Source organism: Camelina sativa, chromosome 6 (genome assembly GCF_030686135.1).
Source record: "Camelina sativa cultivar CO46 ecotype springtype chromosome 6, ASM3068613v1".
Lineage (NCBI taxonomy): Eukaryota > Viridiplantae > Streptophyta > Magnoliopsida > Brassicales > Brassicaceae > Camelina > Camelina sativa.
Window position 1 is genome coordinate 4,222,603 of NC_141885.1, and position 15,640 is coordinate 4,238,242.

At 36.8% G+C, this 15,640-nt stretch overlaps 2 protein-coding genes and 1 pseudogene across 19 annotated transcripts; all 3 read left to right on the forward strand.

The window, feature by feature from the left end:
- The first annotated feature begins 626 nt into the window (after nucleotides 1–626).
- On the forward strand, nucleotides 627–1,496 carry LOC147942238 (uncharacterized; annotated as a pseudogene).
- Nucleotides 1,497–2,959: 1,463 nt separating this feature from the next.
- LOC104779961 (uncharacterized) lies at nucleotides 2,960–10,517 on the forward strand. 17 transcript variants are annotated; one of them, XM_087455855.1, is made up of 20 exons: nucleotides 2,988–3,271; nucleotides 3,934–4,016; nucleotides 4,331–4,668; nucleotides 4,854–5,099; nucleotides 5,339–5,529; nucleotides 5,607–5,778; nucleotides 5,924–6,061; nucleotides 6,138–6,309; nucleotides 6,598–6,734; nucleotides 6,833–7,009; nucleotides 7,179–7,289; nucleotides 7,385–7,504; nucleotides 7,619–7,775; nucleotides 7,978–8,138; nucleotides 8,230–8,316; nucleotides 8,524–8,852; nucleotides 8,947–9,028; nucleotides 9,161–9,300; nucleotides 9,438–9,660; nucleotides 9,839–10,517. In XM_087455855.1, exons 3-20 carry the CDS (start codon nucleotides 4,348–4,350, stop codon nucleotides 10,157–10,159), a joined length of 3,285 nt encoding a protein of 1,094 aa, XP_087311981.1. In that variant the 5' UTR covers nucleotides 2,988–3,271; nucleotides 3,934–4,016; nucleotides 4,331–4,347; the 3' UTR covers nucleotides 10,160–10,517. The 17 variants fall into 17 exon arrangements, 12 of the variants coding, with proteins under 12 accessions (XP_010514430.2, XP_010514427.2, XP_087311981.1 ...); XM_010516126.3 differs by having other exon boundaries at nucleotides 3,072–3,271; nucleotides 9,158–9,300; XR_015560385.1 differs by having other exon boundaries at nucleotides 3,096–3,271; nucleotides 8,405–8,852; nucleotides 9,158–9,300.
- A 1,811-nt stretch (nucleotides 10,518–12,328) lies between these two features.
- Nucleotides 12,329–14,546, forward strand: LOC104790384 (protein OSB1, mitochondrial). 2 transcript variants are annotated; one of them, XM_010516129.3, is made up of 4 exons: nucleotides 12,329–12,840; nucleotides 13,074–13,218; nucleotides 13,405–13,492; nucleotides 13,707–14,546. In XM_010516129.3, the coding sequence occupies exons 1-4, from the start codon at nucleotides 12,548–12,550 to the stop codon at nucleotides 13,967–13,969; spliced, it is 789 nt and encodes a 262-aa protein (XP_010514431.1). In that variant the 5' UTR covers nucleotides 12,329–12,547; the 3' UTR covers nucleotides 13,970–14,546. The 2 variants fall into 2 exon arrangements, with proteins under 2 accessions (XP_010514431.1, XP_010514432.1); XM_010516130.3 differs by having other exon boundaries at nucleotides 13,710–14,546.
- Nucleotides 14,547–15,640: the final 1,094 nt, after the last annotated feature.

The window sequence follows — 15,640 nt, forward strand, 5'->3', positions numbered from 1 at the left end:
CCAAGTGACTCGTGATTTAACCGTATGTAGATTATAGATATCTTATAAAACACAAGTTACTGTATCAATAAAATTTTGACAGCAAAACCATGCAAATTAATTTTCTTAAAATATAGAAATAAAAAATGATCGTGGAGAAAAAAAAACGATTATATATGTAAAACCGAAATATTTGTCCAGAAAAAAAGTTTGATGATATCAAATTCTCTTTCCAACGACGAGAACAAAATTATTGTGCTGATATATTAGCAAAATCAGCGAATACTAGTCCTCAAACATATGTTTTGTATCACAGTTGTCCATCCTTTCTATACTCTGCTGTAGACACTGATCTTAACTTTGGTCCTTAATAAAGTCATTGGCAGGAAAAAAAAAATCTGTCCAGAAAAAAAAAGAAGGAAAAAACAAAAACTGAAATATAGTTAACGTTATGTTTGCCCAAGGACGAGGGTGGACTTGGGTTTAGAAGCCTCTCAGATTGGAACAAGACCCTTCTACTTAGGCTCATTTGGAGGTTGTTTGAGAATAACGGTTCGATTTGGGCATCTTGGCACCATCATCACCATATCGAGAACAGTTCTTACTGGGAAATCACCGCTACTTCCACTGACACTCACTCCTGGAAGATGTTATTAGGCTTAAGGCCACTAGCGGAGCAATTTATCAAAGCACAGGTGGGTAACGGTTTAAAAACATCTTACTGGTTCGATAGCTGGACTTCCCTTGGTCCCTTATTAAAGAATCTTGGAGATTTTGGCTCTCGACATTTACGAATCCCGCTAGATGCACGAGTTGCAGAGGGGCATAGAGATGGTGACTGGATAATCCCCTTATCTAGATCACCAGCTGCAAGTGCCATTCATGATCACATCTCCTCCCTCCCTGCCCCGTCCCCTGATTCACCAGATGAATCATACGTTTGGTCTGTTAATGATGTGGTTTGTCAGGGTTTTTCCTTAGCAAGGACCTGGGAAGCAATCAGGCCAAGGGATTCGTCGAAGGATTGGGTCCCCTCTGTCTGGTTCAAGGGTGCAATACCCCGGTTTGCTTTCCAAATGTGGATCGCCACCCTTGACAGACTCCCCACCCACCAACGTCTTGCAGCATGGGGACAATTAAGATCCTCCGAGTGTTGTTTGTGTACGATCGAGACGGAGTCAAGGGACCATTTAATGCTCGCTTGCGAGTTTTCAGCCCAACTTTGGAGGATGATTTTCAACAGACTGTGCCCTCTTCAACGACTCTTCTGTTCCTGCAATGAGCTCCTCTCTTGGACCACACAATCCACCACCTCCGCGCCTGCTTTGCTACGAAAAGTGGTCGCCCAGGCAGCTATCTACAATATTTGGAGGCAAAGGAAGAACCTTCTCCATAACTCTTGCAGGCTCGCCCTTTCTATTATTTTCAAGATACTCGATCGGGAGGTCCGCAACATCATCACCGCAAGAAGACTGAGGAAGCATTGGTGAAATCTAATGCTTCTCTGGATCCGTTAACAACCCAAATCTTTTGTAACTCTATAGCAGCTTTGTTTTATTTTTTTTTTGCCTGAGCTGTTATTGTGTAGGTATTACCTTTTGTAAAACCTTTATTCATTACTAATGATATTTACATCTTTAGCAAAAAAAAAATATATATATATATATAGTTAATGTGATAACAAATTATATTACTCGCAATTTTTTTTAACTTTTATTTAGCAACAACACAAATAATTATCCCAATAATTATTGTTACAACCCTACAAATATTTCCCTTTTCCTCAACGATCCCATGACTACAATTGCGAATTAGTGTGCAATAAATATGAAACTGTTTAGTTTTTGCAATTGATGATCGCCTTATTTATAAGGGATTCAACATCTTTGCGAATTAGTTTTTAAAATTCTTCACCTCCGGCCGGTTACTTTCTCGACGACCAACTTTATTCTATGTACCATTCTACTACTTTTTATCCTCTTTCTCTTTTCAAATCAATATTCTTCATCAATTACGGGTGAGAAGAGATAGAAAACATAGTGATTCTAAAAACATGTGAACTTAACAGAGTGGATTGCGCACCGCCATGATGAAACACATGCACAAAAGTGTTTTTGGTTTTTTTGCAATCAAACGCTTGTTGCATATACTGTTCTGGGTCTTAATTTTAATATCATTTTGATTTATAAGTTGTGAATTTTCTAATTTTGTAGTATGGATCATGTTGTAATACATGGTTTGGTGAGAAACATTTTCGGTTGAAAAATATATTATGTATTAGAGCAAGTCACAAAGCCCAATAGTATGATACTAGTTACATGGGCTTTAAGACTAGTAATGGATCATACTATTGGGTTTTGTGGCTTGCTCTAATATTAATGAACCATTTCAATGGAGCTAATCGTGGTTACTAAATTGTTAGATCGTGACCAACTCAAGGTAACTGTCATTTAATTTTCCTTTGGGTCACTTATCCATGATCACATATTTGATCAAGTGGTCTATTATTGATTGTTTAAGTTTTTGAAGAAATCAAGCCATTTGATGATGTCATACCTTTTGCCTTGAATACACCAATTTCCCATTCCCACGACTTATAAACAAAATCACATTTATAAGTTCATTTAAGAAGCATATGAACTTATTTCTTTCCTTTGTTTTATACATCACTTTTGTAGATTACTCGATCTACACTTATTAACTTTACCGGAAGAGATAATGCCGAGACACTTGGTGACTATTATCGAAAAGAAGAGTTGAGACAGTGAGATTGTTTTACACTTTTACTTTTACACGTGTATTATTTATTCTCCTCTTCCCACCTAATTTATATCAGCTGTCTTTTGTTTTTTCCCTCTGTTAAACGTTTTTTCCTGAAATCTAAGTATTTTTTTCAAATTTTCTTAAATATTGAGTCGTTTATAAAAAAATCCAATTATTAAAAATATTTAGTTAGGTAACAAATAATATCCCCCTCAGTTATACAACAAATCTCCTGACATTTGTGTACACTAAAAATTTAAAATTCTAGTTCTCATTCGTGTATATCCGCTCTTCTAAAACGACGTTTCATCACTGGTAACTTTAGACCCATATAGTCCAAATACAGCCCATTTAGCTAAATTAAACTCAACTGCACCCGAACCTGGATCCGATTAACGCAGGATCTCCTCCCTCCTCAATTTCAGTGAGGAGCCTGACCTCCGTCGCACCGTGCTCCCATACCTTCTTAAACCGCCGGTTCTAATGTCCCTGGACATCGCGTAGTGTCTTCTCACCATCTTCTTAACCGGTTAGTTTCTTACTCACTCGTATTCTGAAATCACACGCCCCAAATGATTTAAAAACTCGTCGATATTACCAAATTAAGCTCTTAGCTTAGCATTGATGGCGAGATCCAAACTATAAAATGTTTCCTTTTTACTCATCCCTTATGCTAAACTACTGTTACTAATTACTATATTAAGCTTCTTCCATTTTGGATCTCACTTTTTTTTGTCCACTATATTATTAAGTTTCCTGATTTGTATAGTTTCAGTTTTTGTTCTGTGTAATTTGGTGCATAAACTGATTTGAGATCTAATGCTAGTACAGTATAGTGGAATTTTTTTTGGTTGTTAATAAAATTTGGGATATTCTCACTGTTCTTCACTTGTGTGAATCTATTGGATACTTAAAGATGCATTCTTGTTTTAGGAGCTATATGCTTTGTTTGATTCTCTGTTTTTATTTTATTTTTATGATAAGTGATTATGATGGTCACATTGGTCTGTTTAATGAATTGGTCTGACACCTCTTATGCTAGTTTATTCGCTTGATTTATCATTTTTTTTTCTTAAGCCTATGTTTACCAAAAAAGTTATAAGTTAAATTCTATGTTTAAAAACAAAAACAAAACTCAAGCTAGTATAATCTCACACGAAAGCTCTCTCTCTCTCTCTCACACACACACAGATCTATCCTCAGTTATACAACAACTACAGAGATCAAGGAAACAAGAGCACTTTCACTCTAATCGGATTTTTACTTTCCCCCTGGTACTCTCCAAAGCTTATAAATTGTAGATTTAGGAAGTTTTCACAGGAATCGACGGGGAGAGACAACAGTGAAAAACCCTACTGATTTGAGATCTAAAGCTGATTAATGTACAGCTGATATTTTATTTGGTTTTGAACTTTACTGTTTATGGTTCGTCACTTGTGTGATTCAGTTTGATACTTCAAAAAAAAAAAAAAATCGATTTATTCTTGTTTTAGGAGCTCTCTATACTTTGTTTGATTCTCTGTGTTTTTTTTTTTTTTTTTACATTATTATGAGTGAGTATGATCACATTTGGCATGTTTTTATGCAGAGATATATACGATTGAGATGCGTGATGTAAGATTTGCTATGAGCAGCCAATGCTTTAAACCAAGGCTGAGGATAGTTGGCGTTGTGATTTTAGCGGCATGGATTGGGCTTACGGCTTTGTTTGGTTTGCTTAAACCTATAAATAATGGTTGTATTATGACTTACATGTATCCCACTTACATTCCTATCTCTGTGACGGACGATGCAACTCCCGGAGGAAGATATGGACTCTATCTTTACCATGAAGGTTGGAGGAAGATTGACTTTAAGGAGCACCTTGAGAAACTTAGTGGAGTTCCAGTTCTTTTCATTCCAGGCAATGCTGGTAGCTACAAGCAGGTAAGGATCACTATAATAGCTGAAGTTGGGAATTCCTTAACTAGCATTTTTCAATGTTATTGTGGATCCAGTTGTTTTCTTTTACTCCAGAATAATGTAGTATATCCCGATTCTGTTGGGAGCTTGTCTCTAGATTACATATACCAGCCTCCTTATATCCCCTGTAATATATATTGTTCATGCAGGTCAGGTCTGTGGCAGCAGAGTCTGATAGAGCATATCAGGGGGGTCCATTTGAGCGCACATTTTATCAGGAAGCTTCTCTCTTCCGTGGGGGCGGTGCAGATACAGAGTCTGTAGACTATGATTTGCCTAGTCAATACAGCAACAGACTAGATTGGTTTGCTGTGGATCTTGAAGGTGAACATTCTGCAATGGATGGTCGCATTCTTGAGGAGCACACTGAATATGTCGTATATGCCATTCATAGGGTGGGAATTTTTGATAGCTTAGCTTCATTCCCTTCACGAAATTCTTAACTAAAAGTACAGAACAATATTATTTAAATTGTTAATTGCTGGGTGTATAGATGCTCTTGTGCGTGGGAACTTCTTTTCCCAAGTTTCATCAAACAAAGTTCTCTAAGATAACAGAACATATAGCTTGGAATCTTGTTTCCAATTAAGTTTATCTCTATTGATCCCTTATTCTATCCACTTATTTTCTTCAGATTCTAGATCAATATAAGGAATCTCATGATACCAGAGAAAGAGAAGGTGCTGCTGTGTCTAGTAACTTACCAGATAATGTGATACTGGTTGGCCATTCTATGGGTGGTTTTGTTGCCAGAGCTGCTGCAGTCCATCCTCGATTGCGGAAATCAGCTGTGCAAACCATCCTAACTCTCTCAAGTCCACACCAGTAAGTTCTCTCAATGCTTAACAAGTGTTAACGCCAAAAAACATGGTTTAGGTTTTTATGTGTCTAATTTCATCCAGATCACCTCCTCTGGCATTGCAGCCATCCTTGGGGCATTACTTTGCTCAAGTGAATCAAGAATGGAAAAAAGGGTATGAAGTTCAAACATCTCCTGGGGGAAGTTATGTGTCTGACCCGTTACTATCCGGAGTTGTTGTTGTATCCATTGCCGGTGGCTACAATGACTATCAGGTCTGAAAAATATCCACCAGTATTTTGGTTTATTTTGATGTTTGGTTCATTCTTTATGTCGTGATGCTTTCTTTGATTGTATGTTAGTTCCAGTGGATGAGATTTGAACTTTTCTTAACGCTTAAGATTTTCCCGTTTCCCTCAGGTTCGATCAAAGTTAGAGTCACTTGATGGCATTGTCCCTTCAAGTCATGGCTTTATGATAAGTAGTACAAGCATGAAAAACGTGTGGCTGTCAATGGAGCATCAAGCTATTTTGTGGTGTAATCAATTGGTTGTTCAAGTAGGTAAAAATTCCCTAATTTGTAATCTGGAAAATGCCATGTTCAATGAATTTTGAAATTTCGCATGCCATGCAGGTTTCACATACGCTTCTTAGTTTGGTGGACTCGAAAACTAGTCAGCCATTTTTTGATACTGAAAAGAGACTTTGGGTTTTAACCCGAATGCTTCAAAGTGCATTAGCTCAAAGTTTCAATGGAATGACACCCATGAAAGTCTCTCATGAATTAGCCATGGTGGCCTCAAAAGGTATGAATACTCTACCCTGAACATATGTATATCTTGTTTTTTTCAGAGTATAAGACTTCAACGAAAGGAGATAGTATTTTCTTATAGTTAAGTTACAAGCTTGTCTGATCTTGAGGGTGATTAACATCTATCAGTATATGTTGTCAAGTAGTGAAAATATAGGTGGAGGTATCTTTTATCTGTCAAACAGTTTTCTAGGCAATGGCTAATTATGAAACAATGTCATTAGGTGTCCTTATTACTGTGGGTTCATGTATTCTCTTAATAGTCTGTTTTTAACCTTTCCAGGCTCTGAATCACAACTCTCTACGTGTTCCCTGGATTGGAAGGATGATGCTCTCGATAGGGATCTATACATACAAACGAGTACTGTTACGATTTTGGCAATGGACGGGAGAAGGCGCTGGTTGGACATAGAGTTATTGGTCTGTGCTGATAGTACTCCCTTGGGGATGTGATTTTAGACCTATATATCACTTCAATGTCAATATCGATCTCGCATGACACATTTTCTGTACAATAGGGGTCAAATGGAAAGAACCACTTTATCTTTGTTACAAATCTGGCGCCGTGTTCTGGAGTAAGACTCCATCTATGGCCTGAGAAGGAGAAATCAAATTCAAATTTACCGGTTTGTGAAAGGGTCGTAGAAGTTACATCAAAGATGGTTCTCATCCCTGCAGGCCCTGCACCAAAACAGGTTAATATATACACTGTCTGCTAAAGTAATTTAGGATATCAGTTACAACATTGTGAGATTTGTCTCCACGCTTATTTTCTCTGTGCATGTTCTCTTCACATTTTCCAAAGGAAAGAAGATCAATTAAGCATTTTCATTTACTAGATTTCTCTGTGTATATGTTTACTAGTCAGAACCAGGGAGTCAGACCGAACAAGCTCCCCCATCTGCAGTGCTGAAGCTGGGGCCTGAAGAAATGCGCGGATTCAGATTCTTGACTATCTCAGTTGCGCCTCGCGAAGTATTTTCTCACCTTGATACATTTGCCTTTTTTCAAATTCAGCAGTTTTTGAATGAAAAAAACGTGTAACTGGAATAAGACCTTCTCTTGCACAGGCCATTTCTGGTAAACCTCCTGTAGCAGTTTCCATGGCAGTAGGGCAGTTCTTTAATCCTGAAGAAGGGGCCGTGGAGGTCTCATCTCAATCAATGCTCTTATCCACGTACTGGGCAAAGGTTATCATTCTGAAAAGAGACAACACTCTCCCCTTGTATCTCCAATGCTTTTAAATTAAGCTAAGTGAAATCATTGGTTAACTGATTATTCAGTTTTGGATTAATTTTCTGCAGGAAATATTTTTGAAGGAGGACCATCCTCTAGCTTACAACTTATCGTTTGCTACCAGCTTAGGTCTATTGCCCACAACGCTGTCCCTGAAAACTGCTGGCTGTGGCATTAACACTTTTGGTTTACCAGATGGCGAGACAGGAGACTTGGAAAAGGATAGTGAGTATTCCAAACCTCTCTTCAATCGTAGAGATTTTTCTTTCTATAGCTTTTATCTCATAGTTTTGTCATTTAATCTTCTAGTCAGCATCTGCCTAGATTTCCAGTTCTCGTGGAATAATATATTAGTCTTCGGTTTGTAAATTTAAAAATTTGCATTCCCCTATCTGAGTTGTAAATCTCATTTTTGTTCCATTTTCAGAGCTCTGCAAATTGCGTTGTTTCCCACCTGTTGCTCTTGCCTGGGATTCTGCTTCTGGACTTCACGTTTTTGCAAATATCTACAGTGAGACAATAGTTATTGATTCATCACCAGCTCTTTGGAGTTCTCAGAGTTCTGAGAAAACTACTGTTATGCTTCTGGTCAGATTTTTTTTTTTAGAAAAAGCTAGTCTGTTATTCTCACTGAAACAGAGAACTCAAATGTTTCTTCCGTTTCCACGCCCTTCTACAGGTTGACCCTCATTGCTCATACACTGCAAGTGTTCATGTCTCTGCTCCAGCCATGTCCAGCAGATTTGTACTTCTGTATGGTCCTCAGGTATCTTTATCCTTAACCCCTTGAGTATCAGATGTACACAGTCACATGATACTAATTATGCATGTAACGTGCTATAAAATTATTACAGTGCATGAGACTTACCGCAAGACTTCCTCTCCAAACTTGATTACCATTTGTTTCTTAAATACGAGATTGCTTTCTTCGTAAGGGATTGAACATTTCTTCACGTGGCGTCTGATATTGCAGATAGTTGGCTTCTCATTTGCTGTCACAGTTTTCGCTCTTATGCGGCAAGCTAATCAATGGGACAACAAACTATCTGTGCCACCATTGCTCTCTGCTGTAGAGTACAATTTAGAAATGCCATCTCCATTTCTGCTTCTAGCTGCTTTACCTCTTATAATTTCATTGTTCTACTCCTTCCTAATGGCTCAACCATTCCCTCCCCTCACAAGCTTCACAGTGGTCTCGTTGATCTGTTTTTTGATGGCCAATGCCTTCATCAGTGTGTTAATTATCGTCTCCAGATTTGCGTTTCAGGCGTCGGCCCTTGTCCACACCAGTGTTAAATCAAGGTAATTGCTTTGCTTTCATCACTTTTTTTTGGTTCAATCCAAAAACTTCTTACCGCTGTCCAGAAATAACTGAATAAGTGTCAATTTGTTGCAGGTTCCAAGCTTTGGAACGAAACTATTCTCTTGCTTTCCTTCATTGGTTTTCTATACTTTCTTCCAGTTTCGTCTGTTTAAAGGTTTGCTTTTCGATTTTGTCCTTTACTTAAAGCCATCTAATATTAACCGCATGCTGTCCTTGCTTAGCATTGAAATATAGGCTTTTAGTTTATCATCAAAATGAGGTACTGAGATTCTGTTTCTTAAAGCAGGCAGTCCGAATTCTGAAGCTCAACACAACAATTGTTATGACACTAGTCGCAGTTACCTTGGTGTCCTTTCTACATCCAGCTTTGGGTCTTTTTGTACTCCTCGCCTCTCATGTTCTTTGCTGCCATAACGCCATGTGCTGGTACGCAAGCGTTCTATCTTTTCAAATATTGTCATGTGAGATAGGAAGATGCCTCAAAATTACATAGAAAATCATCAATCAGAAAACGGTAAGAGGCAATTGAAGCTGATGGTAATTTTCATTTTTTGTTATGGAAGTATCGTGATGGCATCGAGGAGAAAGGAATCAGTGAACCAAAAAAATGAAGACGAACGTAAAACACGACATGCTTCAAGCAGAGAGGATCCCGTATCAGGAGATTTGTCTGAAAAGTCATTCATTGAGACGCAAGCAGACATCTTCAATCACAGGCACGGCCTACTAATATTGCATCTCCTAGCAGCTTTGATGTTCGTACCCTCTCTTGCCGCTTGGTTCCAGGTACGTTTTCCGTGTCCATAATCAGGCATTCTTAGATTTAAAAATCTGATTGACTCTATTGAACTAGTGAAAGTGCTTTGTTTTGCGGTTTACTACTCGAGTTTTATGTCTTTTTAGCTTATGACCAAAACCTAAAAAAAAAAAAGGCTTGATTGATGTTTAATGGAATTTCTTGTAGCGGATCGGAACAGGACAAAGCTTCCCTTGGTTTGCTGACTCTGCTCTTTGCGTTGGTGTAATTTTCCATGGAATACTGAACTCAAGACCCGAGTCTAGCAGCCTTCGCTCTTTCCCATTTCTCTCAGGACACCAACTCGGTCCCCATCACATCTATCTTCTCGCCGGCTACTACTGCTTCTTCTCTGGGCTAGAGTTGGCTCCATACAAAGTGTTTTATGCGATAGCTGCTTTAGGCTATATCTCTTTGGCTCTTAAGATCTCGCAGGTGAACAAGAACGACCTTCGTTTCCGTACCAAAAGCAGAATACACAGAAACTGAGTTTTACAGTCGCATGATATAGCGCACATTTATGTGACCCACAAATAGCGACTCGACCCTAAACGCTCGAAGATTTTATTTTCAATCGGTCAGGTGGGTTGATTAGGAAATTTAGAAATAAAGTCAGGAGAGTTTTGTTGCCGTTTCAAACTTCTCCAAGAACATTAATTAGGGTTTGTTTTATTGGGTTGTACCTGTCTTGTGTTGTTGTTTTGTATTTCTCTCTTTTATGTATGTTATTGTTATTACTAGGAGCTCGATTACTTGAACGGTTGAACCTGACTACTATGATAAATATTGTATGATTTTTTGGTCATAGGTCAGTCGAGAGATTATATCCAATGTTTTTGATCGGTCATTTGCTTATGTTTATTGGGATTCGAATTTTTTTTGAATTGTATATCAAATTGACTAAAACGAGTTGACATAAATCTTTTCCACAAAGCAATGAAAATTTTAAAAGCAGAAACAACTGTCATGAAAAGCCAAAAACAAGGAATTTACGGAATTCAGATTATGAAGCCAGCCACCAGAGCCACAGTGGCTACGGCCAAGCCGATGAAGATATCGACGGCAACAATGACGGCGGAGCTTGGTGTTGTTGCGTGGTCATTGCTGTCGTTATCGTATTGGGCCGAGACCATGGCAATCATCAATGCCAGCACCAGATAAGCTCCTGTCAACTGAAAGAAGATCTTGTTCGTCATTTTGAGGTCTTTTGTTGTAGGTAGTTCATTGTGATTTTCTGAAAGTGATTTGCTTATATAGAGACCATTGATATGTGAATGTTAGATATTGAAAGTGATTGTTTATTTCAAAGATATTTTTATACTATTTTTTTGTGCCGGCTTGATCAAGTGATTCTTGATTATATTTGATTCTGACTACTTTCATATTAGTTTAACGGGGGAAAAAATAGTTGTATTGTATCTTCCAGAAATGAAAGAGATGACCCATCATCAACTAGGCAATATTCATCTTTTTTTTTTTTTTGCAAAATTTTGATTTCAAAAACCGCCCATTCAAAGTCAAAATATTCATCAGTTTTGGAAATTTTCAAAAGCGACTCATAGTTCGTGGTGAGCAATGAATGAAAGACGAAGAATATGATATTGTTGTTTGGTTGTCATGAAACTGAAGCAAGTATAAGTACTAAAAATGTAAATCAATAACAGTAAATTAATATCATTAGGCGATAGGAAATATATGAGATTCATAAACAAGGGATATATAAACATCGTTTATGAACTCAAATCATTGATGTATAATTGACCCATTGTTGTGGCACCAACTACTATGCTCAAGCAACTCAACTGTATACCCCAAGTTATAACGTATCGCTTTTCTATACTAGCTCATTCAATTTAACAAGATTTTGGAGAGTTAATCAACCCAAAAAATATGCAAGATAACAAATAACTCATACATTATTGATCGGCAAGCATAGATGAAGAATTAAAAAGATAATCTCTATATTCAATCGACACATATAGCATTTCAGAAATGCTTTGAATCCGTAGGACCCAGTTAGATGAATGATGTAGTATAGACGCAGAAGTTGCGATTTTTGCATTTTCGTAAAATAATTGTTTTTTTTTATATATATAATTCAAACGGTTGTAACAGTTCATCGTAGTGTTATTTTTTTTCAATATATTTTATTCATATTTTTTTATCACAACTTTTTTCGTTATGAATTTATAATAGGTGTGTCTATTTAAATAGTCATGCTTTTTGAACTCTCTTATATATTTTTCTCTTTATCACTAACTAACAAGTTCGTTGAAACAAATTTTTTATTTTATGTTGAATCTAAATAATTGAATACTAATTTAAAATATTCAACGTTATTCTATAATCTAACTAAAAAATTAAAAATGATTATAGCAGTAGAGAAATTTAATACATCTTAATATAGAATTTGCAATTGTGTCTATTTATCGTAAATTTTTGTTACAAAAAATAATTTAATATTTAAAAATAATAATAACAATCTGAATTAATGAAAACAACATTTCCGACATTTCGTAGTACTTTTTTGTAAAAAAAATAGTTTTTTTTATAAAACTCAAACAGTTGTATTTGTACATTGTAGAGTTATATATTTTCACTATATTTGATCCATATTTTTTCATCACAACTTTTCCTCCTCAAAAATAATTTCTAAAATTCAGAAATTTCTATAAGAAATTATAAGTCCTTACAAAGTCCAAATCAATGATTTTAAGAATGCATATTAGCAGATCCAAATCTAGTGGGCTTAACATTTAATGGGCCTAAATTAAAATATGAAAATTAAAGCCCAATAACAGGAAACAAGAGGAAGATCAAATGAGCGATTAGAGAAACAAAAAACAAAAAAAAATGCCCGCACTCCTTCTCGAGTAGATGAACACCTTCTTCAAACTCGGAAGCTTGATTCAACGCACTGCTTCTCAAATCTCTTCGTTGTCTTTCCCTAAATCTCGTTTCTTCTCCGATGGAGAAAGTGCGGTTTATCATCACGCGCGTTTGTTCAAGAAACCATTATCGACCAAGCTCAACTTCAATCTTTTCAACTCCGTGAGCCTTATGGGTTTCGTTGATCGACCCGTACGAGTCATCGACACCGGACCCGATAGGTTCGGTGTTTTCACTATGCTTAGATTGAAACACCCGCTCTATCCTAACCAGAGCTTTAGGTAAGGTTTGTTCGATTCGCGTTTCGATTATGTAATCTCTAAGTTTGTTGCTTAATTGAAGATTAGGGTGGCCTTAGTTTGGGATTAGAAACTGTATTCTTTGGATTAGTTAGCCTTAATGATGTTTGATTATGATCTGTAATTGTTCCTAAGCCTTGTGATTCATTTGAAGATTGATGAGAGTTTCCTTTTGAATTAAACTTTGTTAATGTGATGATGCAATTCAATGACAGGATATATCTTAGTATGTGGGACGCGGTGGCACGGATGTGTATAGCGCATTTGAAGCCAAATGATTACATACTTGTTTCAGGCCGCCTTGCTTCTTACAGCAAGAGCTCCAGCGATGAATCTTGCGGCTTAGATTTTGGTTACCAGGTATTTGTTTCTTCTTGACCATAAATATTATCTCAAATCTACTTCCACCAGCTTCTTCTTCTGATGTCTTGTGTAGTTGAGATCCGTTTACATATATGTTATTAACTTCATGTAACTGTAATGTTAATAATATGTCTTCTTTGTTGCTTAAAAATCACCAGGTTTGTGAATTGTGAATGATTGCAGGTTAATGTGACAGAGGTGAATGTTGCAGCGGTACCACCAAGCCACGCCTTAGATTCTCAGATGTACGAAAAAACAATATCTGCAGCAGGTTATTATCTCTTCTACTCATCATCCCCTGTATTAATAATGAATAGGAATCCACATTGAAAGGTGTTGTATACAGTATCTTCTGGTTTCGAGTTCTCGGGTTTATGAAAATAGTTATATTCAGTAGTTTTCAGTGTTGCATACAATTTGTGAGAAAAGATGATAAATTTTCCCGCTGAGATGAGGTTGTGTGTTTTTTATTCCTGTTTCCTTAGAAGATGGTATAGAAGAATCCAAGAATGATGAAATATACTTGTGGCAAGTCTTCTTTTCGAATCCAAACGGGTGGTGGGACAACAGAAGAAGTAAGAAGAACCCAAGGCAACCTGACTTTAAGCATAAAGATACAGGTGAAGCTCTCTGGCTTGGCTCAGATTTACCGGATTGGGTTACTAGACGACTTGAATTGTTAGACCAGAGAAAGCGTTTCGACAATGAGGAAAGAACACGTCGTGCCAATCTTTCCGAGTGGCTTTAGGATGAGATGTTCTTGGGGGTATTACAAGTGTGTTATATGGTAAAAGGTGGTACTTTTGGGAACATTATACTCATCTTAGTGCTCACTCAGACTCCGAGAGTCAGTCACATGTCTCAACTGTGGCTGTTTAGTGTTTATATTGCAAAATACATTAATTGGTTAACTCTATTAGTTTGAATATGAAGGAATTTAATTGATTATTCTGCAAGTGAATCATTTTCTTTTGAATCGTGTACGATAAATCTTATTGGTAAAAAATTCCATAATTCCTAAAGAATTTTAAACTTTGACGTCATCTATATTTATACTTTTTAGTTCAGCGGATACACAGAATAATGCTGGAAAAAAAACAGAGAGCTACACTAAAACAACATATTAGAGGAGCCAACAAAATTTAGTCTTACCCACACACTTGAAACCACCTGCGAAGGAGGCCTTCAAGCGGATGTGATCCCATCACTTAGCTTTTCATGATGAATGGTGTATCCGTGTATACTACTTGAGTAGTATACAGATCCGTTTATAATATATGCTAAAGGAGCCTTGTACGAATCTGAACTGAAATCGTTTATGTATCTCCTGGTTATTGATTGTACTTGGGTTTATAAGTTTCATTTAATTGACTTTTAAGTGCTGATGACATGACCATGCGTGTTTTTGGTTTTTCCTTAGAAATGTAATATTTGACGTTTCTTTTACGTTGGAATAGGACGGAGGATGACTTGGTAAGCATTTTATAAGGAAATGCCTCAGGGGGGTGCCATCTGAAGTTGAAGGGCTAGCTTAAGCCACACGGCACTTAGACTTTTCTACTTTGCTCACTGAGAATGATTTTTGTTTCTAGTTTCTAAATATCTCATTTTATGGTCTTTTGACGTCAAGAACAAGTTTAGTAGTCGCAATCTTGCAAGTCAAGTCTATTGGATTTGGAAGGACGCATACGATTTTTAGTGGGGAAGAAATTTCATCGAAAAGACTTCAAATCATCAAGTCAATGGTGAATGGACCTTCATGTTTTTGTTAAAATGTAAGAGCTCAACGGTTTGGATCTTTAACACAGAGTATCAACCAGAAATTCAAACAACTCTCTTTTTATTAGAAAATAGATTTTTACAGGTTTTTTCCTTTAACTCTATTTTCTAATCTTATTAAGCTCTTAGCCTCCTTTGAATCTCCAAGCTATTCTTTCTCAAAGCTTAAGATTCAATGCTAGGATCTCTCAATCTATGAAGTGCTGATCTTTCTCAAGACCCAGCCTCCCCTATTTATACTAATTGGACTTAGCCACACAATAGGCTAATTCCCAATTCTAATCAAACTAGGAATTGTTAATTTCCTTTTTATAATTTAGGTAATTAACAATCCTCATAAAGAAAGTCTTTAGTCTTCTAGAACCTTCCTCTCGCTTCTCGAGTCTTTGCTTGACCATTAAATAAATTTCCTTCTTTGAACTTGAACCTGCTGATCCATATCTTGTACTACTTTTGTTTTAGTACATCATCTATGTCAATAGATGCATCTTCAATCTCCCCCTTTTTAACCTTATGCTCTTTCAAGCATCCATGATTTATAATTTGCAGCAATACTAGACTTCACACACAAACTTATCAAAAGTCTTTAAGACCAACCTTCAAAGTTTAACACGAACTAAAAACATCCCAAAAGAAGTTC

Coding starts and splice junctions, on each gene's coding strand:
- LOC104779961 (XM_010516125.3), top strand. CDS start 4,348: ATGCGTGATGTAAGATTTGCTATGAGCAGCCAATGCTTTAAACCAAGG. Junction 5,779..5,923: donor GTGGCTACAATGACTATCAG/GTCTGAAAAATA, acceptor CGTTTCCCTCAG/GTTCGATCAAAGTTAGAGTC. Junction 6,062..6,137: donor GTAATCAATTGGTTGTTCAA/GTAGGTAAAAAT, acceptor CATGCCATGCAG/GTTTCACATACGCTTCTTAG.
- LOC104790384 (XM_010516129.3), top strand. CDS start 12,548: ATGAACACCTTCTTCAAACTCGGAAGCTTGATTCAACGCACTGCTTCT. Junction 13,219..13,404: donor GCTTAGATTTTGGTTACCAG/GTATTTGTTTCT, acceptor GAATGATTGCAG/GTTAATGTGACAGAGGTGAA. Junction 13,493..13,706: donor AAAAACAATATCTGCAGCAG/GTTATTATCTCT, acceptor CTGTTTCCTTAG/AAGATGGTATAGAAGAATCC.